Below are 26,628 nucleotides of genomic sequence, written 5' to 3'. Positions count from 1 at the left end.
TGAAACAAGGCAGACGTCTGTTTTGGTGATAAGGGGAAACCCAAAACGTCCATTTTATCTGTTTTCGTAAATTAAATTGAAGCTTACATTCAATGTCACATTGTTATTCTATTCCATCATCATAAAATGAAATGAAAGTCCTTTCTTTCCTTTTTAAAATGTTTTTTGCTATAACGGTTTTCCCTAAACCAATAATGGGATTACTTTACAAGTAAAAAAAATAAATAAATAAATAAAACCAACAGGAAGTCCCCGTCAAATCCCTTCGGCACACCTGCCTATTGGGAATTTGAAAGATTCGTAGTTTTCAGGGGTAATAACAACAACATAGAAGACTATAATAACTACCATTAACAATGACCAATTTGTGTTTCAATACATTACATTAAAGCTTGAATCTCTTGTATTTACGAGACAAAGAACTGAACAAGTGTGAATGAAAGGTGCCAGACAAAGCAAGAAAGAACAAAAATATCCCCAAAAATCAGTCTACATTGACTCGGGATTGAACCTCAGACCTTCTGATTACCGGTTAGATGTGCACTGGTAATCTGAAGGTCTGAGGTTCGATCCCCAGTCGAGGTAGACTGATTTTTTGGGATGGTTTTATTCTATTTTTCTTTCTTGCTTTGTCTGTGTAATGAATCACTACAAGTACAAGTGGCATCTTTCATACACAAACTTGTTCAGATCTTTATATTACACTGGTGCCTGCTCCTAATTTCTTAATTTTATGTACAAGCTCTGGCAACAAAATGTCGTTTTAGAGAAGTTCATTGAATGAAAGATCTTTCTATCATAGTCAATACGGACCAAAAACAATCAAATTCCTTTGAAATTGCCATAGTAGTAGGCTGGCCTGCCTCAGGGTTTGACAATTGACACAGGGCGTGTAAGACAAATGGGAATTCGTTCAAATAAGGAACAGATTCAGATGTAGATTCCAAGAGCACTAAAAAAAAATATTTAAAAAAAAATTGAGCTTTTATATAGTGCAATATCCACTTAATTTGCTCACAAAGCGCTTTACAAGGGTTCCCTGGCCAACAGCAACACTTAACATCGGGACATGATGCCTGTTAGGTGATATTACAACTTTTTTTCGGAAAGAGACAGTGCTGTTAACGGCCAGGTACTCATTTTACACCTCGACCCCAGGACCTTCTGATCCGAAAGCAAGTGTCATACCACAAGACTGCATAGCCACACTACCATCAGTATATTGATTCGACATCACCTAAATGTCTTAACCTGACACAAGCACAGGTCCCCACTCAGAGGAAAACACTAAAATGGTTACAAATCAAATGTGTATATATATATATATATATATATATATATATATATATATATATATATATATATATATATATATATATATATATGTAAAACAAAAATAATACAGTGCATAACAGATGATTTATAAGACAAAAAATATCAACTCCCAAAACTCCAACAGAATTTATGACGTATCAGCGCCAATAAAAAGAAGAAAATGAAATAGTCGAAATATTCTAGATTTACAATCAAAGCACCCAAGAAAAATTAAGACAAACGGGAATTGGTTCAAATAGGGAACGACAGATGTAGATTCCAATTGCACACTATCACTATCAGTCAGTGTCATTAGTGTCAGATCAAAAAGTCCCATCCAGACTTCAGCACAGGCCCCCACTAAGAGGAACACACTCAAATGTTTACTGAGTAATAGATATGTAAAACAGAATACATGCTCGTTATCCATTTTCTAATTCACCTAGAACTGAAAACTATAACTGGGGGCAGCCAGCGTGGCTCAGCACTACGGTCTTGGCTTCGTACCCAAAAGGTACCGAGTTCGACTTCCCGCCTCGTTGTGTGGCCTTGAGCAAGTCACCTCGCCCTAGCTCACATTGTGGCACTGCACTGCGGCTGATGCCTGGTTATTCCACCAGTCTTCCCTGGGAAAAGACTCTAAAGACAAAATTCCCCTTGAGGATGAATTAAGGGAATTTTATTATTTATTTATTTATTTATTTAAAAACTGTTTCCATCCCATTCAGCACCGTCATCGTCATCGTCATCGTTCACGTCTCCAACACACAGACCTGCCAACCCAATCATTTCCTATTTTCACTCTTCCTTTTTCCTCTATTCCGCCATTGTCTCTAAAATTCCGACTTTCAAAAGTGATGATAATGGTAAGAATAAAAACAGAGGGGGGGTGAAAGAGGTGAAATTCCTATTTTTCATCTTAAATTCCTATTTTTAGGCGTCCTGATTCCACTTTTAGAATGTGAAGGGTTGGCAGGCCTGAATACAGACAAGCCTGGCAGATTGAAATTTTTAAAAATTAAGACTTTAAAGGGAAAATTTTATAAAGTTCTAATCCTGATGATGGGTCGTGGGTCGTAATGACAAATACTTTATTGAATCCAAATACATGGGGGTCCTGATAGCTCAGTTGGTAGGGCACTCGCTTCACAAGCAAAGGAATCGAGATTGATTCCGGGTGAAGTCGAGATTTTTTTTTCTGAAACCACCACTCCCCTATCCACCCAGACTCCCCTATCCACCCAGACTCCCCTATCCACCCAGACTCCCCTATCCACCCAGACTCCCCTATCCACCCAGCAATGATTGGGTAGCTGGGTCTGTTAGATCTGATGGACAGTACTTTGCATGAGACTAGCATCCTGTCCAAAGGGTTGCATGCAATTTCTATTATTATTATCTATTTCACTATTATGGAAACTGGATAGATTCCGGGCCTGTGGGATCTGAGGGGGGAGGGGGAGTTGTCATTATAATCATAATCATGGTCATAATCATAATACCGCATTGCATCCAAAAAGGATTCCAAAATTTTATTTTTTAAAAATACTATGTTGATAATGTTATGAATTAACAATATTTTTATTAACAGGGCTCAGCTGTACAGTCTTTGCTTCGTACCCAAAAGGTTCCGAGTTCGATCACCCGCCGCTGCACTCTGTGGCCTTGAGCAAGTCACCTCGCCCTAGCTCAATTTGCGACACTGCACTGCGACTGATGCCTGTGTTATTCCAGTCTTCCCTTGGAATAGACCCTAGACAATAATTTCCCCTATGGGATGAATGAAATAATGTTATTTTTATTTATTTTTATTATGCTCTGAAGATGTTTAATAACCTTTCATAGTCTTGGATTTATCTTTCCAGGCACCAAATCTCATTTTAACAAGTTTTATTGCATTGAAGAAGTTTAGAAAATAATGAACCAGCTTGGAAAACGAACAAAAATACCAAACATGGAACGGTTTGGCCTCAAAACCCTTCTCCAGCCTATAACAAACAAAAAACAAAAACATGAACACTTTCACTTGAAATCCAGAAAGACGGAGAGAAATATTTCTTCCCTGCTGTCTGTTTGGATTTTAAGTTGAGATATTTAGGAGGAGCTGGCGTAAGATGGAGCAGTTCAAATGTCTTTGTCTTCGTCCTCTCGTGTTCAATGTCTGTGTTGTTTGATGCAGGCGTGTGTTCAATGTATGTGTTGTTTGATGCAGGCGTGTGTTCAATGTTTGTGTTGTTTGATGCAGGTGTGTGATCAATGTCTGTGTTGTTTGATGCAGGCATGTGTTCAATGTCTGTGTTGTTTGATGCAAGCGTGTGTTCAATGTCTGTGTTGTTTGATGCAGGCGTGTGATCAATGTCTGTGTTGTTTGATGCAGGCGTGTGATCAATGTCTGTGTTGTTTGATACAGGCGTGTGATCAATGTCTGTGTTATTTGATGCAGGAGTGTGTTCAATGTCTGTGTTGTTTGATGCAGGCGTGTGATCAATGTCTGTGTTATTTGATGCAGGAGTGTGTTCCATGTCTGTGTTGTTTGATGCAAGCGTGTGTTCAATGTCTGTGTTATTTGATGCAGGCGTGTGTTCAATGTCTGTGTTGTTTGATGCAAGCGTGTGTTCAATGTATGTGTTGTTTGATGCAAGCGTGTGTTCAATGTATGTGTTGTTAGATGCAAGCGTGTGTTCAATGTATGTGTTGTTTGATGCAGGCGTGTGTTCAATGTATGTGTTGTTAGATGCAAGCGTGTGTTCAATGTCTGTGTTATTTGATGCAGGCGTGTGTTCAATGTCTGTGTTGTTTGATGCAAGCGTGTGTTCAATGTATGTGTTGTTAGATGCAAGCGTGTGTTCAATGTATGTGTTGTTAGATGCAAGCGTGTGTTCAATGTATGTGTTGTTTGATGCAAGCGTGTGTTCAATGTATGTGTTGTTTGATGCAATCAAGGGATTACAGTGTAAAACGCGTAGCCTTGTGAAGAATATGGTTATTAAAATTGTCACAACTATTGGGACCCTCTGTGGTGTAATGGTAGCACGTCTGACCGGTAATCAGAAGGTCTGAGGTTCGATCCCCAGTCGAGGTAGACTGATTTTTTTGGGATGATTTATTTCTTTTCTTTTTCTTTCTTGCTTTGTCTGACATCTTTATTTCATACACACTTGTTGTTCAGGACTTTATCTTGTATTTTAAGTGATGGACTACGTAACTCACTCTCTCGAGTTAAAATAAATGGAAAATCAAATCAAATTTTGTACTACTTTCATTTCTGGTGAACTGGAGACAATTTATATCTATCATTTTTGTCAGCGGCTGAAGAAGGGTTTTGAGCCTGAAACATTTTGCGTTTTGTATTTTGTTCTTTTTGAAGCTGTTATATCCATTTTTGTTCATTAATATTTACAGTCCACAGCTTCTAGCAGCTTATAATAATAATAATAATAATAATAATAATAATAATAATAATAATAATAATAATAATAATAATCACACAGAGATTTATGTATATTTGGCGACAAGAAATAAATGCATCACATCTCAAACCCTTATTGCTTTTGGACCAAAACGAAAAATTGAGAAATAATTTCCACAAGGGAATCGCTCTTTTATATCTCGATGTAGGAACATTATATGTGACCTTGACACTTACAAAGAACAATAATTAATTTTCAATTGACATTAAATCCCCGAATTTTTACTCTACATGAAAAGATTGAATTCAGCTGTGAATAATGTCTGCATTTAGTCTCTTGGACGTTTTGTAAGGTCTTTCATGGAAAGTTTGAATATTTGATCATTTCTTGTTCCATTCTTGAAAAGGGTAATTTGCAAACTCTGTTTGATTTCCAACAACTTTGCTTATGAAGACCTCTATAGTGGGCCGGTTTGACAGCATGAAAACCACCACCATCACTACCACCACCACCACCACTAACAACAACAACAACATCATTACGTTACAGGTTTCAGGTGCAGCACAGCATTCGGTGTCAGACCGGCATCTTCCAAGGTCATGGAATTATTTTTATGGAGCTTGTGAGGGAAAGTGGACACAATATCGTACGGTACCTTGGGTCGTCTGTGGTTGTCCAGATAAGATCTCAAATTACCGATTGTCTCTTTGAATTTCATTTTAACGATGTAAGTGTGGTCTCCGTTTTCCGTGACGACTCGAAGCGTGGTCACATCCTTGTGTCCGGTGTACGATTTCGGTCGACTGTTTTCATTATTACTCCTCAAAGCCGTCGTCGTCGTTGTTTTTCTGTTCTGATTGTCGGAGGTAGTCACCGGGTTTTTGGTGACATTCGTTGCTTTAGCCACACTCTCCGACATTTCTTTGGTAACCGTTGTGGTTAGAAGCGTGATGTTGGATTTTGGCCGTTCGTTGTTGCCGTTGGTTTTGCCAGTCAGCGTGTTTGAGATGGAGTCCCTGACGTCGATGATCTTCCCGTCTCGTATCACGGATTTTGGCAGTTTGTTCAGGAACTGGGACTGGGTCATGGGAGTGGCTGCAGCGTTGCACGACGATGGGATGTGGCCGTTGGTGTCAGAACCTGGGACCGATAAATAAATCAATCAATGAAATAAATCAATAATATGAAATTTTATACATTGGATTTTCACGGCTTTACCATATAGAGGGCGTCCAGATAGCTCAGTTGGTAGAGACCGAGATAGATTCCGGGTGCAGTTGAGATTTTTTTTATGATCCCCCTGTCTACCCAGCAGTGAATGGGTAGCTGGCTCTGTTAGATCTGGTGGAAAGTACTTTACAATAGACTAGTGTCCTATCCAAAGAGTAGCAAGCAATTGCTATTGTCGGTTTCACGCGATAGAAACTGGTATAAACTCCATCTCCATGGGCCGAATGGCTCTGAAGGACGACTTGCCATCATTGATGCTTTTTGAAATGTTTCATTTATTCCTCCAGCAAGCCATAGGAACCACATTTCCATTTCATACTGTACCAGTTGCCTATTATGATTTTTAAAACCAATACCCTTACAATAGTCGTCACTGCCGATATCAAGGTACTCATGCACACCAGAGTTGAGTGTGGTAATGTGTTATAATCAACAATTAACAAGGAGAAAGAGACATGACGCCTGTAGGCTATCGTACATTTTGTTTGCGACAAAATTCTATAAATGGCCAGATACTCCTTTTACACCTGAGTACAGTGAGAGAATATGAATAAAGAGCCTTTTCCAAAGATTAATCTATTATACACCACTCGCAGTGGAACTCAACCCCAGGACCTTCCGATCCGAAGGCCAGTGTCATACCACCAGACCACGTAGCCACACACAAGACACAACGTTGGGACCAGAAAATTCCATAATGACTGTCACCCATCCAGCCACTGACCAAACCTAACATTGCCTGACCTTTGTGACAAGACAAGACACCATAGCATACTGTACATGGAGCTGTACAAAGGCTACAGATAAACAGTTTACTTTATATAAAACTTTTTTTGCTTTTTGAAGCATCACCAACTTCTATTGCTCTAGCAGAGATGTAAATAACAATGTTAAATTGAATGTAAGCTTCAATTTAATATACGAATACAGATAAAATGGACGTTTTGGGTTTCCCCTTTATCAACATAACAGGATGAATGAAACACTATAGATGAATGAGATAATGTGGTAGTGGCGTTGTTAAGATGAATCCTCATTTTTGTTATAAAGGGGAAACTTGAAACGTCCATTTTATCTGTTTTTGTAAATTATTTGTAAATTGAAGTTAATATTCAATTTCACATTGTTATTTATTTCTTCGAGTTTCGAGCAGCAACATTTACATATAGCAGAGATGTATAAAGGTGAGTGGCCATACTACGGATGTATAAAGGTGAGTGGCCATACTACGGATGTATAAATATGAGTGGCCATACTACGGATGTATAAAGGTGAGTGGCCATACTACGGATGTATAAATATGAGTGGCCATACTACGGATGTATAATTATGAGTGGCCATACTACGAATGTATAAAGGTGAGTGGCCATACTACGGATGTATAAAGGTGAGTGGCCATAATACGGATGTATAAAGGTGAGTGGCCATACTACGGATGTATAATTATGAGTGGCCATACTACGAATGTATAAAGGTGAGTGGCCATACTACGGATGTATAAAGGTGAGTGGCCATACTACGGATGTATAAAGGTGAGTGGCCATAATACGGATGTATAAAGGTGAGTGGCCATACTACGGATGTATAATTATGAGTGGCCATACTACGAATGTATAAAGGTGAGTGGCCATACTACGGATGTATAAAGGTGAGTGGCCATACTACGGATGTATAAAGGTGAGTGGCCATACTACGGATGTATAAATATGAGTGGCCATACTACGGATGTATAAAGGTGAGTGGCCATACTACGGATGTATAAAGGTGAGTGGCCATACTACGGATGTATAAAGGTGAGTGGCCATACTACGGATGTATAAATATGAGTGGCCATACTACGGATGTATAAATATGAGTGGCCATACTACGGATGTATAAATATGAGTGGCCATACTACGGATGTATAAAGGTGAGTGGCCATAATACGGATGTATAAATATGAGTGGCCATACTACGGATGTATAAAGGTGAGTGGCCATACTACGGATGTATAAATATGAGTGGCCATACTACGGATGTATAAATATGAGTGGCCATACTACGGATATATAAATATGAGTGGCCATACTACGGATGTATAAAGGTGAGTGGCCATACTACGGATGTATAAATATGAGTGGCCATAATACGGATGTATAAAGGTGAGTGGCCATACTACGGATGTATAAATATGAGTGGCCATACTACGGATGTATAAATATGAGTGGCCATACTACGGATGTATAAATATGAGTGGCCATACTACGGATGTATAAAGGTGAGTGGCCATACTACGGATGTATAAAGGTGAGTGGCCACACTACGGATGTATAAAGGTGAGTGGCCATACTACGGATGTATAAAGGTGAGTGGCCATACTACGGATGTATAATTATGAGTGGCCATACTACGGATGTATAAATATGAGTGGCCATACTACGGATGTATAAATATGAGTGGCCATACTACGGATGTATAAAGGTGAGTGGCCATACTACGGATGTATAAATATGAGTGGCCATACTACGGATGTATAAATATGAGTGGCCATACTACGGATGTCTAAAGGTGAGTGGCCATACTACGGATGTATAAAGGTGAGTGGCCATACTACGGATGTATAATTATGAGTGGCCATACTACGGATGTATAAATATGAGTGGCCATACTACGGATGTATAAATATGAGTGGCCATACTACGGATGTATAAAGGTGAGTGGCCATACTACGGATGTATAGATATGAGTGGCCATACTACGGATGTATAAAGGTGAGTGGCCATACTACGGATGTATAAAGGTGAGTGGCCATACTACGGATGTATAAAGGTGAGTGGCCATACTACGGATGTATAAAGGTGAGTGGCCATACTAAATACTAAGGACAGGAAATAAAAATTCATCCATTTGTCTCACTTGTTTAACGGTTTTCTAAAAAAAGTTTTTGAGACACTTTTGTAATGTAATGTAATGTCATTTTAAAAATTATTGGAACCGTGTTGTTTGATGCAAGCGAGGGTTGGCCGTGTAAAACGCGTACCCTTGTGAAGAAAATAGGAATTTAAATTGTCGCAACTACCGGAAGCCTCTGTGGTCTAATGGTAGCACGTCTGACCGGTAATCAGAAGGTCTGAGGTTTGATCCCCAGATGAGGACGACTGATTTTTTTGGGATGTTTTTATTTTTTCTTATATTTTTCTTTCTTGCTTTGTCTGGCACCGTTTGATACAGACACTTGTTCAGATCTTTACCTTACACCAGTGCCAGCTCCCTATTTTCAATCTTTGGTACGGATTAAAAGTAAATTAGATAAAATAAACATTGGGGCATTTATATAGCACAATATCCACTAGACATGCTGCTCAAAACACTTTACAAAGAGTCCCCAGCCAATAGCAACGTTTTCTAAAAAACTTGAGTTTTTATATAGCGCAATATCCACTAGACGTGCTCAAAGCACTTATCATAACATATAGGATGAGACATGACGCCTGTTAGGCAATACGATTACAATTCATTTTTTCCGACAGAGACGATGCTGATAATGACCAGGGACCCATTTTACACCCCAGTACGGTGAGAGAATGAATGCGAGTAAAGAGACTTTTCCGAGGACTCGACAATGCACTGCTCAAAGTAGGGTTTGAACTCAAAACCTTTCAAAAAGAAGGGAAGTGTCATAGCACAAGAGCCTATTGCCATACCTGTCTGAGACCATTGGACAGGATCCTGGTACTGGGAGGGAATCAGACGAGACGGTTTCTTCTCCCCACCCAGGGTCTGCCCTTCTCCTGTAAACACTTTAGGCGTCTGGCGAGTCTGATAGGTCACTCCTCGGAGATCTGTCAGCAGGAAGGGCACCCCGTCTGGGAACCTGGAAACCATGACAGTGAGATTGAATTCTATTAACTAGGAACCATGAATGTAAGATTGAATTCTATTAACCCTTTCACAACAAGATTATTTTGTTTGTGTTTTTTTGTAAAGGGTTTTACAGTGTTTGCAACACATCAAGGTCATGTCAGCGCCAGTAAAAAGGAAGAAAATGGGATAGTAAAAAATATATTCTAGAATTACAACAAAAGCACCCAAGAAAAAGTTATAAAAAGGGAATTGATTCAAAAAAGGAACTAATGTCGATTCCAAAAGCATTCTGTCCATTTATGAGCTTTTATAGAGCACAACATATGTGCTCAAAGCACTTTACAAGGGGTTGGTCTCTAACCAAAACAGCAACACTTAACATGTATGACGAGACATGATGCCTGTTAGGTGATATTACAATATGTTCGGACAAAGACAATGCTGTTAATGCCCAGGTACTCATTTTACACCTGAGTACGGTGAGAGAATGTGAGTAAAGAGCCTTTTCCAAGAACTCAACTATGCACGGCTGGGGACTCAAACCCAGGACCTTCCCATCTGAAGGCGAGATGGAGAGAGAGAGAGAGAGAGAGAGAGAGAGAGAGCGAGAGAGAGAGATGGACAGAGAGAGATGGAGAAGGAGAGAGAGAAAGAGAGAGAGAGAGATTGAGAGAGAGAAAGAGAGAGAGAGAGATAGAGAGAGAGATAGAGAGAGAGAGAGAGAGAGAGAGAGAGAGAGAGAGAGAGAGAGAGAGAGAGAGAGAGAGAGAGATAGGGGAGGTAGGATCTCCACTATAACTATGAACCCATTCCCTATATGAATGACAATAAAACACGAAAACAGTTTGATAATGTTACCGATTCTGTAGCTCTGAAGGGAAATAACCGTCCATGAGATCTTGGACACATTGACTGGTGGAAGGGTCAGAGTAGGGTCTGAAGGGTCCGTTGAACATCAGAATGCCATTGGCATAAAGGGTCAGCTGGACGGAGTCGGGGATCTCAAACCGGGCACCGTCCGATGTCTTCTTGATTTGGGCCACACCTTCTCCTGGTCAGGGGAAGTAAGAAACTTGTAGAAATATATCAAAGTGACATAGAGCTGTTAGAAGCTGTGGACTGTAAGCTGTGATAAACAAAAATGAAAGCGAGTGTCATACCACAAGACCACATAGGAGTAGTAGTAGTAGTAGTAGTAGTAGTAGTAGTGGTAGTAGTAGTGGTAGTAGTAGTAGTAGTAGTAGTAGTAGTAGTAGTAGTAGTAGATAGTAGTAGTAGTAGTAGTAGTAGTAGTAGTAGTAGTAGTAGTAGTAGTAGTAGTAGTAGTAGTAGTAGTAGTAGTAGTAGTAGTAGTTGTGTGTAGTAGTGGAGTAGTGTGTAGTAGTAGTGTAGTATGTATAGTTAGTAGTAGTAGTAGTAGTAGTATAGGTAGTAGTAGTAGTAGTAGTAGTAGTAGTAGTAGTAGAGTAGTAGTAGAAGTAGTAGTAAGTAGTAGTAGTTAGTAGTAGTAGTAGTAGTAGTATGATAGTAGAGTAGTAGTATAGTAGTAGTAGTAGTAGTAGTAGTAGTAGTAGTAGTGTAAGTAGTAGTAGTAGTAGAGTAGTAGTAGTGAGTAGTAGTAATGTTAGTGTAGAGTAGTAGTAGTAGTAGTAGTAAGTAGTAGTAGTAGTAGTAGTAGTAGTATAGTAGTAGTAGTAAGTAGTATAGTAGTAGTAGTAGTAGTAGTAGTAGTAGTAGTAGTAGAGTAGTAGTAGTAGTAGTAGTAGTAGTAGTAGTAGTAGTAGTAGTAGTAGTAGTAGTAGTAGTAGTAGTAGTAGTAGTATAGTAGTGTAGTAGTAGTAGTAGTAGTAGTAGTAGTAGTATGTAGTAGTAGTAGTAGTAGTAGTAATATAGTAGTAGTAGTAGTAGTAGTAGTAGTAGTAGTAGTAGTAGTAGTAGTAGTAGTAGTAGTAGTAGTAGTAGTAGTAGTAGTTCAGAACCATTAATCTGAATTTAGCGTGAAACGAAAATAGCAACTGCTTGCTATCCTTTAAAGAATAATTTTAAAAATTATATAAAATTCCCTTTATTCATTCCATAAGGGAAAATTTGTCTCTAGGGTCTATTCCAAGGGAAGACTGGAATAACCCAGGCGTCAGCCGCAATGCAGCACCAAAAATTGAGCTAGGCCGAGGTGACTTGCTTAGGCCACACAGTGCAGTGGTGGGTGATGGAACTCAGTACCCATTGGGTACGAAGCAAAGACCATACCACTGAGCCACACTGCCCTATAAGTGAGGTATTGATGCTTTCATCATTTTTGTAATTTGCTGAAGAAGGGTTTTGAGCCGGAAACGTTCCATGTTGGGTATTTTGATCTTTATCTTTGTGCAGCTATGTGGTCTTGTGGTATGACACGCGCTTTTGGATCGGAAGATCCTGGGTTCGAGCCTTGCTCGGCATATAGTTGAGTCCTTGGAGAAGGCTCTTTACTTACATTCTCTCACCATTCTCGTGTGTAAAAAGAGTACCTGGCCGTTAACAGCGTTGTCTCTGTCCGAAAAAAAATTGTAATATCGCCTAAAAGGCGTCATGTCCCGTCCTAAATATTAAATGTTGCTGTTGGCCAGGGACCCCTTGTAAAGCGCTTTGAGCACGTTTAGTGGATAGCACACAATACAAAAGCTCAATGAAAATGAATCTATCCAAGCTGTTCTACTAATTCTCGTTCATGACTTTTGACAGTCCACAGCTTCTACCAGCTTACAATTACTCCTACATTTTCATTGTTATTTACTTTAAGTAAGAACTTCCTCCAACCAAATAGGGTAAAGTGGCCAAGTGGTTAAGGAATTGGACTGTGACCCAGAATATCCCAGGTTTGAACCCTCCTTCACGCACTTTCGTTTTCTTCATTGGACAAGATTATTAACCCCTGATTTGCCCACTTTTTTTTTTCATCGTTCCATAAACAAAATAAAAAGGAAAATTTTTCAAATAAATCACCTGCTAATACATTGAGATCCTTAATATTTTCGACCAGCAAATCAAAGTCAATATTCATCCCACCCGTTGTTGTCGATGACGACACGTTGTTGTCTTCTATAAAGGAATCCTCGTGTTTCCAGGTGCCTAAAGGATTCGATCCATTCTTTCCCTTCGTCAGTCTCGGGATTGAATTGTCTGTCCAGTTGTTGTTTTCTATATCGTTGGTTTCATCATCGCCTTCGTCGTTGATTTGAAGGCTGGCATTAATGTAGACAGCACCATCGTCGTCGTCGTCGTCGTCGTTGTTATCTTCCCCGACCCAAACCATCCCATACTCAGCGAGGAAAGTCTCCATCTCGTGGACCTGTGGGTTTGATGAAAATTTTATTATTTTTAAAAGTCCTTCAGAGTCATTAGGCTCTTGGAGCCAGAGTTTATCCTGGTTTCTATCGGGTGAAACGGACAATAGCAATTGCTTGCTATCCTTTGGAACACTAGTCTATCACAAAGTACTTTCCACCATATCCATCAAACCCAGCTACCCAATAACTGCTGGGTGGACAGGGGGAGGTCAAAAAAAAAGTTTATCTTCAGGAAAAACTTGATCAAAATTTCCATTTCATTGAGAACAGGTCGCCTGTGAAGTGCCCATTTTGCACTTGCATTCTTATGACATACTTCTTTTTACCTTGATCGATAATTAATCCCTATTATTATTCAAATCTGTGGTGGAGACCAGGGTCATCGTCATTTCTTTCTTGCTTTTTTAGTGTGGCTATGTGGTCCAGTGGTATGAAACTCATCATTGGACTGAAAGGTTCTGCCTGGGTTTGAGCATAGCCATCGTTAACATATAGCCTGACACTAGAACCCACATGGACTTATCTTTTGACATCATTTTTAGATTCGTGCAGCGTCTAGTGAGTTGTCTCATAGCATAGCCATCGTTAACATATAGCCTGACACTAGAACCCACATGGACTTATCTTTTGACATCATTTTTAGATTCGTGCAGCGTCTAGTGAGTTGTCTCATAGCATAGCCATCGTTAACATATAGCCTGACACTAGAACCCACATGGACTTATCTTTTGACGTCATTTTTAGGTTTGTGCACCGTCTAGTGAGTTGTCGTTAGTAGTGCTCAAGGAAACAATTGATTACAATGGTTGAACTATTGAATACAACTCACGATTTGTTTTCTATTGAGGCCAAAGACTTGTCTTTTGACGTCATTTATTGGTCAGTGTCAGGCTATAAGTTTACGATAACTACAGTTTGAGTCCCGCTCTGAGCAGCACACAGTTGATTCCTTGGAAAAGGCTCTTTACTCATATTGTCTCACTGTACTCAGGTGTAAAAAGAGTACCTAACCATTAAGAAGCATTGTCTCTGTCTGAAAAAAATTGTAATATCGCTTAATAGAATTGGCGTCATGTCTCATCCTACATGTTAAGTATTGCTATTGCTTAGGAACCCCTTGTAAAGAGCCTTGAGCATATTTAGTGGATATTGCACTATATAAATGCTCTAGGACTTTTCAGTGGTTTTTTGTGGAGGTTTTTCAAGACTAATTCAAAAGCCAAATTTACCCATACCAATAATTAGGGGAATTATATGTTGAAGATTTTTAAAAAACAAAAGAAAAAACCCAAACACACACATGACGTGATGACAGGGTAGTGTAAACAAACCAATAGGATTTCACTTGCCTAATGGCTGAACAAGATGATGGCAGTAAAGAGGGGTGGGGTGAGGGGAGGGGGTGAGGGGTGGAGGTGAGGGGTTGAGGTGAGGGGTTGAGGTGAGGTGAGGGTGGAGGTGAGGTGAGGGTGGGGTTGAGGTGAGTGAGGGGTGTGAGGTGGTGAGGGGTGAGTGAGGTGGTGAGGGTGGAGGTGAGGGGTGGTGAGGGTGGAGGTGAGGGTGGGATGAGGGGTGGAGGTGAGGGGTGGGGGGGTGGAGGTGAAGGTGGGGTGAGGGGTGGAGGTGAGGGTGGGTGAGGGGTGGAGGTGAGGGTGGAGGTGAGGGGTGAGGTGAGGGGGATAGGGGGAGGAGGTGAGGGGTTGAGGTGAGGGGTGGAGGTGAGGGGTGGGTGAGGGGTGGAGGTGAGGGGTGGAGGTGAGGTGATGGGTGGAGGTGAGGTGAGGGGTGGAGGTGAGGTGAGGGGTTGAGGTGAAGGGTGGAGGTGAGGGGTGGGATGAGGGGTGGAGGTGAGGGGTGGGATGAGGGGTGGAGGTGAGGGGTGGGTGGGGGGTGGAGGTGAAGGATGGGATGAGGGGTGGAGGCGAGGGGTGGGGTGAGGGGTGGAGGTGAAGGGTGGAGGTGAGGGGTGGAGGTGAGGGCTGGGATGAGGGGTGGAGGTGAGGGGTGGAGGTGAAGGGTGGAGTTGAGGGGTGGAGGTGAGATGAGGGCTGGAGATGAGGGGTGGAGGTGAAGGGAGGGGCTGTGTAATCAGACCTGTTGTTGCAAAAGCAAGCAGTGTTTCTCCAAGTCAGCAGTAGCTTTGGCCCCTGACCCTTGAACTTCTTGACCTTTGGCTCTCTCAACAATCTTGAGTTTATCTTCCAGCACTTTTATACGCCGGTCCTTCAGACGAATCTCTTCCTTCTGGCTTGTTGCCTGACATCAAAATAGTCACAGACATTCATCAAATTATTCCTTGTACAAATACTTTCTTTCTTTCTTCTATTAATTTGCAAACCACCTCTACATTGTTACTAGGCGTCTTGATATTTTACACTGCAGGATGTATTTGTGTGCTATAGTAGTGAATTAGCCTAAACCCTCTCCTACCAACTATAGGAAAATCGTCACATTCGTTACGACACAACCAACATTTTTCTTATTCAAATTTCTTTTGTACATCATAAAATTGAAAGAAGTGTGTTGTAGAGCATGTTTTGCTTAAGAAATAATGTATGGTAAGGTGTGCTTCAAGGTGAAACATTAGCCCCCTATCTTTTTGCAATTGTCCTGGACTATGTGATGAGAAAGACCTACGCTGGCATGGAGAACGAGCTGGGCTTCATGCTACATAGACAAAGAAGTAGGCGCAATCCAGCTATGATTGTCACGGATCTAGATTTCGGAGATGATCTGGCTCTACTGAAGGAGGAGATGGACCAGGCACAAGAGGTCTTCAATAGACTTGAAACTGAGGCTGAACGAGTAGGACTGTGCTATAATGCTAAGAAGACAGTTTTCCAAACCTACAACCAAGAAAGGCCAATTAGCATACAGGCAAAGAATGGAGAATGGCTGAAGGAAGTTGACAACTTCAAGTACCTAGGAGGTTGGACCCAAAGCAGTTCCTCTGATATTTCTATCAGAAAAGCATTGGCTTGGAGTGCCTGTCACAAACTCAGGAAAATCTGGAGTTCAAACCTACAGAGGGAAATAAAGAAGAGACTGTTCCTGGCAACAGTAGAGTCAGTGCTTCTATATGGAGCAGCGACATGGACTCTCACAAAAGCCCTTGAGAAGCAACTGGACGGCTGCTACACTGCGGATGGCCCTCAATGTAAGCCGGAAAGAGCACATATCAAATGAAGAGCTCTACAGTGACCTCCCCCCAGTGACCTCGAAGATACAAAAGAGAAGACTGAGACTTGCAGGGCACTACTGGAGACACAAGGAGGAGATTGCAAGCAATCGTGTTCTATGGGAACCACCTGAGAGAACCAGAAGCAGAGGCAGGCAGAATAAAACATACATTGACTGTCTGCTAGACGACACAGGAATGGACAACACCCGGGAGCTGCGTACGCTTATGGTGGACAGGACAGAATGGCGAAGACTTGTGGCTCATGTTGGGTGCTGCAAGGGGCGGCCTAAGTAAGTAAGTAAGTATTATTATTATTATTATTATTATTATTATTATTATTATTATTATTATTATTATTATTATTATTATTATTATTATTATTATTATCATTATTATTATCATTATTATTATTATTATTATTATTATTATTATTATTATTATTATTATTATTATTATTATTATTTTTATTATTATTATTATTATTATTATTATATCATTATTATCATTATTATTATTATTATTATTATTATTATTATGCCTAGATTAGTACCTATATGAATGAAGGTAAAAAATGTATCGACTTTTTATTTATCAGACCTTCCACTGGCAGCAACAACAACAACAAATTCTGGTGTATATCTAAATTGGAAAAAAAAAAAAAAAAAAAAGAATCTCCAAGAACCTGTCAACCAATCTAAGTGTCCATTATGGTATTGATAAATTGTCACTTCAAAACGCTTTAGAATCCAAGTAGTTTGGTTCAGTTTGGTAAGATATCTTAAAGTCTAAAGTTTAAAAGTCGACAATCTTCTGTGTTGGAACTGCAACAGAATGGATTGGATTTGAATTTGGATTGAGAAGAAACTGTAAAAAAATTCTTAAACAAAAACGAGTTTAACAGCTTCAAAAAATGAATAAATTATTCAACACAAAACAATTTGGATTCAAACTCAAACATTCTTCGACTTAAACGAACAAGAAAATCAATTCAAACAGGAAAATCAATTCAAACAGGAAAACTTGTAAAATAATTCATGCCAGACAGTTATGGAATGTAAGATAATGTAATGGTAATGTGGTATGATGCCCGCTTTCAGATCGGAGGTCCAGGGTTCAAGTCCTGCTCTGAGCAGCGCATATAAAGGCTCTTTATTCACATTCTCTCACCATATCAGGCGTAAAATGAGTGCCTGGCCGTTATCTGTCAGAAATAATAGTAATATTGCCTAACAGACATCATGTCTTGTCCTTTATGTTAAATGTTGCTGCTGGCCTGGGACCCCTTGTAAAATGCTTTGAGCACAGTTTGTCGATATTTCACTTTATAAATGCTCAAGTTTATCTTTTTCTCTTTGCCTCTCTTGCTCATTTCGCCATGACACACTCTGGCTGATGCTTGTATTTTTATTATCAAGGGAGTTTTTTTATTGGGGGTTTCTTTTCAGGTATTTTAAAAACTTACCTGTTGTTCTAAGAATGCAATTTTATTCATCATCATCCGCATTAAGTCTTGATCAGTGGGTGGATCAGAAAACCCCTCCACATTTCCATTCCCATTCTCCCTTGGTGAGCCATTGTTTCTTACACCTGTTGCCAGATTGGTTTGATTAGTAGCATTAATCTGTGGCAGCCCGACGAATGGATCCCTTTGCCGTCTCTCCTGAACCATCAAGGATGTCACCTCCTCCAACAGCCTGCTTTCATCCTCAGAGTATTCTGGGTGTCGAAAAGGTATTGGTCGATGGCCCGTCATGTGTCCAGGAAAGAGAGGAACTTTGTTTTTCTTCAAGGAATGAAATGGAGAGCTCATGCTGTTGTGTATCTCAGTTTTCAGTTGGAGAGAGGATGGTTCTGTAAATGTTGAAAAGACATTACAAAAGTGTCATGATTAAAATGCCATGGTATATCAGACCTATTATGTTATATGCAGCTAACAAAATATCTGTAAATCATAGGGGTGGGAGCTTTCCGAAATTGATGAAAAAAATCTGTATCAGCCCAAAATACGTGATTTTCACCGTTGGATCTTGAAGCATTGTCAGTCCCAAAAAAAAAATAAAAAAATACCGTAAGTAATTTTCATTAAATGACAAAATTATCAACAAAAATTGTTGAGCCGTTTTTACTGTCGTGACTGTGGGGAAAAAATGAAGGTTTGCGAATTAAGGATTTGACAATTGGCGTGTAGGTACTTATTATTATTTGCAGGTCTGATAACCCATTTTGTTATGGGCTCGTTGTTGTAATGGAAATGCTCTCAAACTCAAACCGACGCAAATTATTGTCCATTTCAACAATGAATAATTGCGTTCGGTTATCAGACCTGCAAATATGTGCACATATGATGATGATAGAACCCAGGAGCAGTGGCGGTTCTAGCCTATTTACAGTGGTGGGGCAAAGATGATTCGGTCACATATATATATATATATATATATATATATATAATATATATATATATATATATATATGTATATAATTTTTTTTTTTTTTTTTTTTAAATAATTTTTTAAAATCCTTTTTTTTTAAAATTTATTTATTATTATTTTTTAAATTTTTATTTTTTTTTAATTTTTTAAATTAATTTTTCTTTTTAATTATCATTTTTTTTCACCTTTAATAAATAATATTTCAACCACAAATAATCACATTCACAATGAAATGACAATACCAGTAGATTTTAATTATTCCAAACGTAATCAAAAATGAATCACGAAAGAAAATACAACTAAAAAATAAAGCGACGAGACAATGCGACAACACCTTGACAATACAAGTCCATTTCGTTCACTCGAAAAATTAAAGAGATGCTTTAATCCCTCAACGGCGAGATTAATAATTCTGTTACATTACTGGTTTTCAATAGTATGTAGTAACCTTAAAGTTTTCATCGAGAAGCAACAACAGCGATATGAGTCGAGTTTCATTCAGAGCTCAAATTGCATCATTTTTACTGCTGTCTTGGTGGTTAGAATGATTGTGCCGGTGGTGGTAGTGGTTGGAATAGTGGTAGCGGTGGTGGTGGTGGTGGAGGATGTAATTATGGTAGTGATTTTGGTGGTGCTGTTGGTTAGAATGATAGTTGTGGAGACGATGACGGAAATTGTATGATGATGTTGATATTGTTTTTATTGCTATTGTAGTACTTGTTGTTAATATTGTTGTTGTTGTTAATGATGATGATGATGATGATGATGATGATGATGATGATGATGATGATGATGATGATGATGATGATGATGATGATGATGATGATTATGATGACAACGACGATGCCGTCGACAATGATAGTTACCATACGATATTACAAAGTTTATTCAATCTTAGGCTTTCGACAATAAATCATATAATTTGATGACCACATACATGAAAGTGGGAAAAAAATGGTAAATGGAACCAAACAATAAACTGATACAATTAATAACCACAAAAAAATACAACAATAGTAATACCATCAATACGTAAAATAATGATAATAATAATAATAATAATAATAATAATAATAATAATAATAATAATAATAACAATGATATAATAATAATAATAATAATAATAATAATAATAATAATAATAATAATAATAATAATAATAATAATAACAATAATAATAATAATAATAACAATAATAATAATGATAATAACAATAACAATAATAATAATGATAATAATAATAATATAATAATAATAATAATAATAATAATAATAATAATAATAATAATAATAATAATAATAATAATAATATAACAATAATAATAATATTACCATCATCATTACTACCACCACCATCAATACTACTACCACCACCGCTACCACTATCACTACCACCATCACCATCATTATTACGCTTCCAATCATTTTTTCTCGTTTTTTAAAATTTGATATCTATCAAAACAGACGAAAATTCCGGTGATTTCTTTAAAGGGTAGTTAAAATATCTACGATTTTATTAGCCCTGAAAACTACGATTTTTATTTTCCTATTTCAAGTAGGCAGGTCTGCTATGACAAGTATCAGTTCCATAGTCAAAATAAGACAAACAAAAACAAAGTTTATTTAATCTTAGGCTTTCGCCAATACTTCATACAATACAATTAAGACAAAATAATGTTACCAATCAGAACGAATGCATGAGGAGAGATTAAATCTCTCCTCATGCATTCGTTAGACTATCACAATAACGACCGTGTTATCTTTGCTCCTTACACAACCAACCCCTAGCTGTTCCCGCCTCTTCATCGCGAACTATCTTATGTATGTATTAGCTTCAGGATGGGCAAGTACGGAATCTGCCCACCCTTCCTTTAAACGTATTTTTTTCCTCTATAACTTAGTTAGAATTCAACTCTCTCCTTTCTCAGAAGAGTATACTAATTCAATTGTTGAGAAAACCAAAATGGTGGTTCTATTTTATATATTCATTTAGTCGTGACTTTTGAATAAAAGTGTTTTGTTTTATTAGACGGAGTACAATAGAAAATTACATTGTTTTGCAAAATTATTTTGTCTGGCAATAAAAATACAGCGGTAATTACTTTAAGAATTTTTTTAAAAAGAACTAACAAATCAATTTGTTAAAAAACAAAACAAAAAACCCCCCAAAAACAACAACAACAACAAAAAAAACAAATAAGAAAACAATTTAAATAAATGAGTTTTGAGAAGCACTAAAGAAAACGAGGAAAAAAAAAGAAATAGTTTAAATGGATAAACAAATAAATAAAAACAACAAAATTAATACTAAATTGATATAAAATTAGTAAATTAATAAATTTAATTCAATACTGGAACCTTCCCAAAGTCATTGCATCAATGGTACCAGCACAAGTAAGGCAATAAATAAGAAAAAGTTCGTTTGCCAAAATTTCTATTTAGTTTTCACTGGTTAATAAGGTGGGCTCATTTGAATTAGCCCGACCTAGTACTAGAGAGGCCAGACACCAAAAATCGGAGTTAGTTCACCGTCAGGCGACGTGACGATGAGATAACGATGTGGGCGGAGTGGAGTGGTGGTGGTGGGGGGGGGGGTGATAAAAAAGAACAGGAGCGTATCCTGGTTTAATGCATTAAGGGGTGCATGGTGATTCGCAATCTATCAAAAATACACACAAATTGATTTCAGTACGAAGTATCAAGTTTAAGTAGTAACTTTTGAAATTATCTAATTTAAATTAGATTATTTCGGACCTGGTAATACAGAATATAACTTGAAAAAAACATGCTGGTATTTGCCCACCCTGCCCATTATTACCAGCCGTCCCTGCCCAGGAGTTACCTATGAATGAAGATTTGACACCTATACTATTAAAAGTAAAATAAAATAAAAACAAGTTTATTTTCAGATACTTTAAACTGTTAAGACAATTTAATAAGTCGCTACTTTTGCTCTGTTTAGTCTAGACCTAGATACCACTGCCACTATCACTAGACTTAGACTTAGACGTCTAGGAGTCTAAGTCTAAGTCTAAACATTTAGATAGTCTAGATCTAGATAGAATTGATGTTAAAGACGTTTCAACTCTTCACATCTCTCTTATATTTATACTCTTATTCTTATAGATACCCAACTACTTCTATACCTTACAAAATACAAAAGATGATAACGGCATTCATTTCCATAGAGACCAATAACTGTTGGTCACAGGTTTTAATGTTTTGTTCCACTCTCAATGACAAGACGCCATTTTGTATCCCATGAACACAAACATTTTCCTGCCAGAGTTTATCATTTTCAGCAAAATTCTTCTGTCTTTCAACCAAATTACAACATTACATTCTCTTTTCACACATTAATTCAATTTGATTGTTGATAGTTATTTGCAACCCCCCTCCCAATTATATTTTTAAACCATCAAATCACAAATCAAATACAAAATCAATAACAATCCTAGAAATTCTGACCATAAGATGTCAACATTTTGGCCCAAAGTAGGCTTATTCACTTTTTTCACGTTTATATTAAGAACTGTTTTAAAGTTTTAAAAAGTTTTAAAAAAGTTTTAAATACCTAGGTTCAATAGTGACAACAGATGGAAGATGTAACCGAGACATAAGAGCAAGAATAGCTCAAGCCAAACAGGCCTTCATGGACCTGGGAAACATTTTGAAAAACAAACAGATGTCGTTCGGGATTAGATTCCGAGTCTTGAAGTGCTACGTGTGGCCAATCTTGTTATACGGATGCGAAAGCTGGACTACAAATGCAGAAACACAAAAGAACATTGAAGCTTTTGAAATGTGGTGCTTGAGAAGGATGCAGAGAATATCGTATACTGCACACAAAACGAACGAAGAAGTGCTAAAACAAACATACCAACAAAGGAAACTAATGCCCTTAATAGTGGATCGACAACTATCCTTTTTCGGACACATAGTAAGGAAAGATAAGAATGAATACCTGGCAAGTTGTGGAAAAATACCTGGTAAACGCGCCCGGGGGAGACAAAGAAAAACACTCATAGACCAACTGAAGGGCTTCACCAGCCTAACAATCCAAGAGCTGTTTGAAAAGGCAAGAGACAGGGAGGAATGGAGAGAGATAATTCATGCAGTATCCGAAGCCTGGACCAGGCATGGAACCTAGAAGAAGATTAAGAACTGTGTATTCCCTATACCAGTGTACCGAATACACACCTGTGTTTTCCCTACACCAATGAACCAAATATTATACATGCGTGTATCCCCTACACCGGAAGAGATTGGGTATATAAGGGCTGAACGGCTTGACCAAGAAGGTGAGGTAACAGAGTGTTTTGTTAAGCGAATGGAGGACTCCATGGGCAAGCGTTACTGTAACCGGGGTGAGGAAATTCAAGGATTCGCACCCCTTTTTTTTGGCATTTTCATGTATTATTTTTTTAATTTTTTGGTGTTACTCCTTTGGCCAAAATTATAAATTCTCAAACTCCAAATTTTGACAACAGGAGTGATTCCTGATGACATCAGACTCGAGAAATTTTATTGACTTTTTGACAATATTGATTTGTTTACTTTTACTTTTGTTATTTATTTTTAAGACACAGTGAAAACATTGGATATGAAAACACAATAGTTTAATTCATTCGCCTATAATTAGGGTAATAAATAACCGTGAATTTTAAGCTGAATGTTATGTTCCTTTAATAATACTAGACCAGACAAAAGAATATATTACTCTTGGATCTGAACAGCCTTTTCACTGGCGAAATTATACCCCTGTTTGTTTGTTTTTACTTTTCTTTTTTCTTAGTCTTTGATCCCATCTTGGGTGGAGTTAATTTACCTACCATCGTGGACAGGGACCATCGTGGACAGGGAAATCTCTGTTTGTGTCTCCTTTCCACCATTTAGCTGTTTTCCAACTTGCTCTTTGTCTTGGAATGAGATTACTTTTTTCCTGGCCTTGACCGGAGTCCTTAGCTGAGAGGGAATCAGTCAAATGTATAGTTATAGTTTTAGGTGATTATATTTTTTTTCTTGTAAGTCACCTCTGTTATTGATTACATAATTATTTATAAGCATTTGAGTTTTTTCGACATTGATAGTGTGTTATTGGAATCTATAGTTGTTCCCTATTTGGACCATTCCCCTTTGCCTTATTTTTCTCGCGTGCTAATATTAGTAAAACCAATTTAAATTTTTACTGGTATTATTAAGAAGATGGGAATCTTCTTCATTTCGACTGGCCATGAAATGACCTACACATGTTACAAGCGCCATAAAAGCTTTAAAACACAATATAAACAATGTCGATCCCATCCTTATCCTTTTTGCTGACGCCGATAATGCCTAAAACTAAACATGTCCCAAACCCATAAGACTATAAAAAGGACAGGACCGAAGAAGTTCTGAATTTTCGTCCTCTCCCACTCTCTCTCTCTCTCTCTCTCTCTCTCTCTCTCTATATATATATATATATATATATATATATATATATATATATATATATATATATAATATATATATATATATATATATATATATATCAAGGATTACTAGTTGTCCTTGATATATATATATATATATATATATATATATATATATATATATATATATATATATATAATATAATAATATAATAATAATAATAATAATAATAATAATAATAATAATAATAATAATAATAATAATAATAATAATAATAATAATAATAATAATAATAAAATAATAATAATAATAATAATAATAAATAATAATAATAATAATAATAATAATAATAATAATACAGATATTATCTCTGGTTCCTCTTGCTTGTCGATAACATAACCGGCTTGACTTTCTGGTAACTTGATTGGAGTTCTATACTCAGTTTATAGGCGTGACAGAGTAGGCAAATTGCACGGTAGTTTTTGAAGTCATCTCTGTCCTTCTTTTTATAAAGCATAATAAACACACATTTGACGATATTTCGAGGAACCTCCTCAGTGTCCCAGATGAGTTGGACTATGCTGAACAGTTCTGCTGACGCGATTGGGGAGTACTTGAAGGCTTCTATTGGTAAGCCGTCGTGACCTGGTGCTTTCCTGTCGCTCTGCCCGTTGATGCAGGTTTGAAGTTCTTGATCTGTCAGGTGGTCTTCATGGTACACTGTAGTTTCTCGTTGTGATGATATGCCAATATTTGGCTGTGCAAATTTGTTGCTAAGGAAGGTGTTCCATTCAGAGAGGAGTTTTTCCGAGCAGACTATAGGTAGGTTCACCATCAAGGTCCTTCGATGGCATTGGGGACGTTTGGTTTGGGTTTTTTTCCCCCCAAGCACCTTGACGAGTCGATTGATTTCTCCTGAGTTACCCACCGTTTCTGCTGCTGCTATATCGTCAAGAATTCTGCCGATGTAGGCTCTGTTGTCATTGCGACTGGAATTGGAGATGGCTTTGTGAGTCGCTCTCTGTTCAGCTGATCAACTTCTAAATATTGTTTCGAGCTAGACGGTCTGACAGGCCAGCCGAAGAGAGAAAACTAGTGCTGGGCGGGTACCCGCAGGTACCCGGGTACCCGTGGTACCCGCGGGTAATAAAGTTAAACCGGGTACTCAGGTAAAAGGGGCGGGTAGCGGGTACCCGCTTCAACAAATGAAAACCAAACAGTGATAATTGGATGTAATATGTAATACAAGTTTGATTTACATATTTACATTTACATGACATTTTTTCAAAAGATTTTCCTCTTTATTTTTCAATTACATTGATTTTTTTTTTTTTGTTTTATTTGTTAACACACGTTTGATTCAATTTTGGATTCAACAGATCAAGACTATATTAGTTCTTATCTTTTAAAGGAATCTCAGGTATTTTTTTTGTTGTTTTTTTTTTTTGTTTTGGTATGGTTTCATTGTAATTAATTATCCTTGTTTCTTACTTCAGTTTCGTTTCATTTGTTGTAATAAATAATAAATAATAAATGAATAAAAATACCCGGGTAATGATTTGGGCGGGTAATCCCAGCACTGGAGAAAACCACAAGGTGTGTTTAGGGCTCAACGTATAGTGTGTTCACACATTATGTGGAATGTGTAACCGAAATTCCAACAAAGTTGCCATATTGGTTTTTATTAGTCAAAGAGAACTTAAGTTTGGTTACTGATTTTTGGTCAAAATATGATTCTCGGTTGAAATTCAGTTTAAGAGACGCGTCTTTTAATAATTAGTGACTAAAAATTCAAAATTATTTTAAACACAATTTATATTCAACAAACTCAGCACATCACACACAACGATTTGATTCTTAATTGGCAAATGTTTTTTTTTTTTTTTTTGCTAATGAAACATCTCCTCTCTGACAATAATATTGTACCGGTTTGTTACCGACTTTGAATCTGAGATCTGTGATTAGCCCTATTTCAGATTTCAGTCAGATTTACCGAAGCTCTACTAACTTTTAATTCCTTTTCAAATATTTATACATTTAAACTGTGTTGTTGGAGTTTTAAATTCTTTATCCATATAGTTCCATACAGTAATTGTGTGTGTAAAATGGGCAGAAAGTGCTCTGTCTTCAATTGTAGAACTGGCTACAGAGATCAACCTGCTGATCTGAAAATAACAGTGTACAAAATTATAAAGGAAATTCAGAAACGTAAACAGTGGATTTCATGCTTACCAAATAAGCTTAACTTTGAGGATGTTACTGAACATATGGGAGTTTGTGCTCTTCATTGGCCTGATAACCCAAAGATGGTTCATGCAGGACGATATTTTGTTCCAGTTGACCCACCTTCTGTTTGTCATGATGTACCCCAAGCATGTGTACCAAGCTCGTCACAAACTCAACATCAGATTACTACGAAAGCCACTGCTGCCTCTCGAGCTGTTGATTTGGATGAGATGTCAGATTTCATGGAGTATGAT

At 37.8% G+C, this 26,628-nt stretch overlaps 2 protein-coding genes across 5 annotated transcripts; both read right to left on the bottom strand.

Moving 5' to 3' along the window:
- Window positions 1-4,891: 4,891 nt before the first annotated feature.
- Window positions 4,892-26,402, bottom strand: LOC144956257 (UBX domain-containing protein 11-like). Of its 4 annotated transcripts, none has more exons than XM_078886694.1 (7): window positions 21,888-22,005; window positions 17,770-18,158; window positions 15,221-15,382; window positions 12,783-13,128; window positions 10,656-10,848; window positions 9,638-9,807; window positions 4,892-5,864 (listed from the first exon to the last, which is right to left on the bottom strand). In XM_078886694.1, the coding sequence occupies exons 2-7, from the start codon at window positions 18,115-18,117 to the stop codon at window positions 5,263-5,265; spliced, it is 1,821 nt and encodes a 606-aa protein (XP_078742820.1). In that variant the 5' UTR covers window positions 18,118-18,158; window positions 21,888-22,005; the 3' UTR covers window positions 4,892-5,262. The 4 variants fall into 4 exon arrangements, with proteins under 4 accessions (XP_078742820.1, XP_078742819.1, XP_078742822.1 ...); XM_078886693.1 differs by having other exon boundaries at window positions 21,883-21,997; XM_078886696.1 differs by lacking the exon at window positions 21,888-22,005 and adding an exon at window positions 26,381-26,402 and having other exon boundaries at window positions 5,120-5,864.
- On the bottom strand, window positions 24,513-24,983 carry LOC144957131 (uncharacterized). Its single transcript, XM_078888151.1, has one exon. It carries the CDS (start codon window positions 24,981-24,983, stop codon window positions 24,513-24,515), a length of 471 nt encoding a protein of 156 aa, XP_078744277.1.
- Window positions 26,403-26,628: the final 226 nt, after the last annotated feature.

Source organism: Berghia stephanieae, chromosome 11, assembly GCF_034508935.2.
Source record: "Berghia stephanieae isolate SIO BIC M18660-M18661 chromosome 11, UCSD_Bste_1.3, whole genome shotgun sequence".
NCBI lineage: Eukaryota > Metazoa > Mollusca > Gastropoda > Nudibranchia > Aeolidiidae > Berghia > Berghia stephanieae.
The sequence above is the reverse complement of the archived record's forward strand: the minus strand, read 5'-3'. Positions and strand labels throughout refer to the sequence as shown.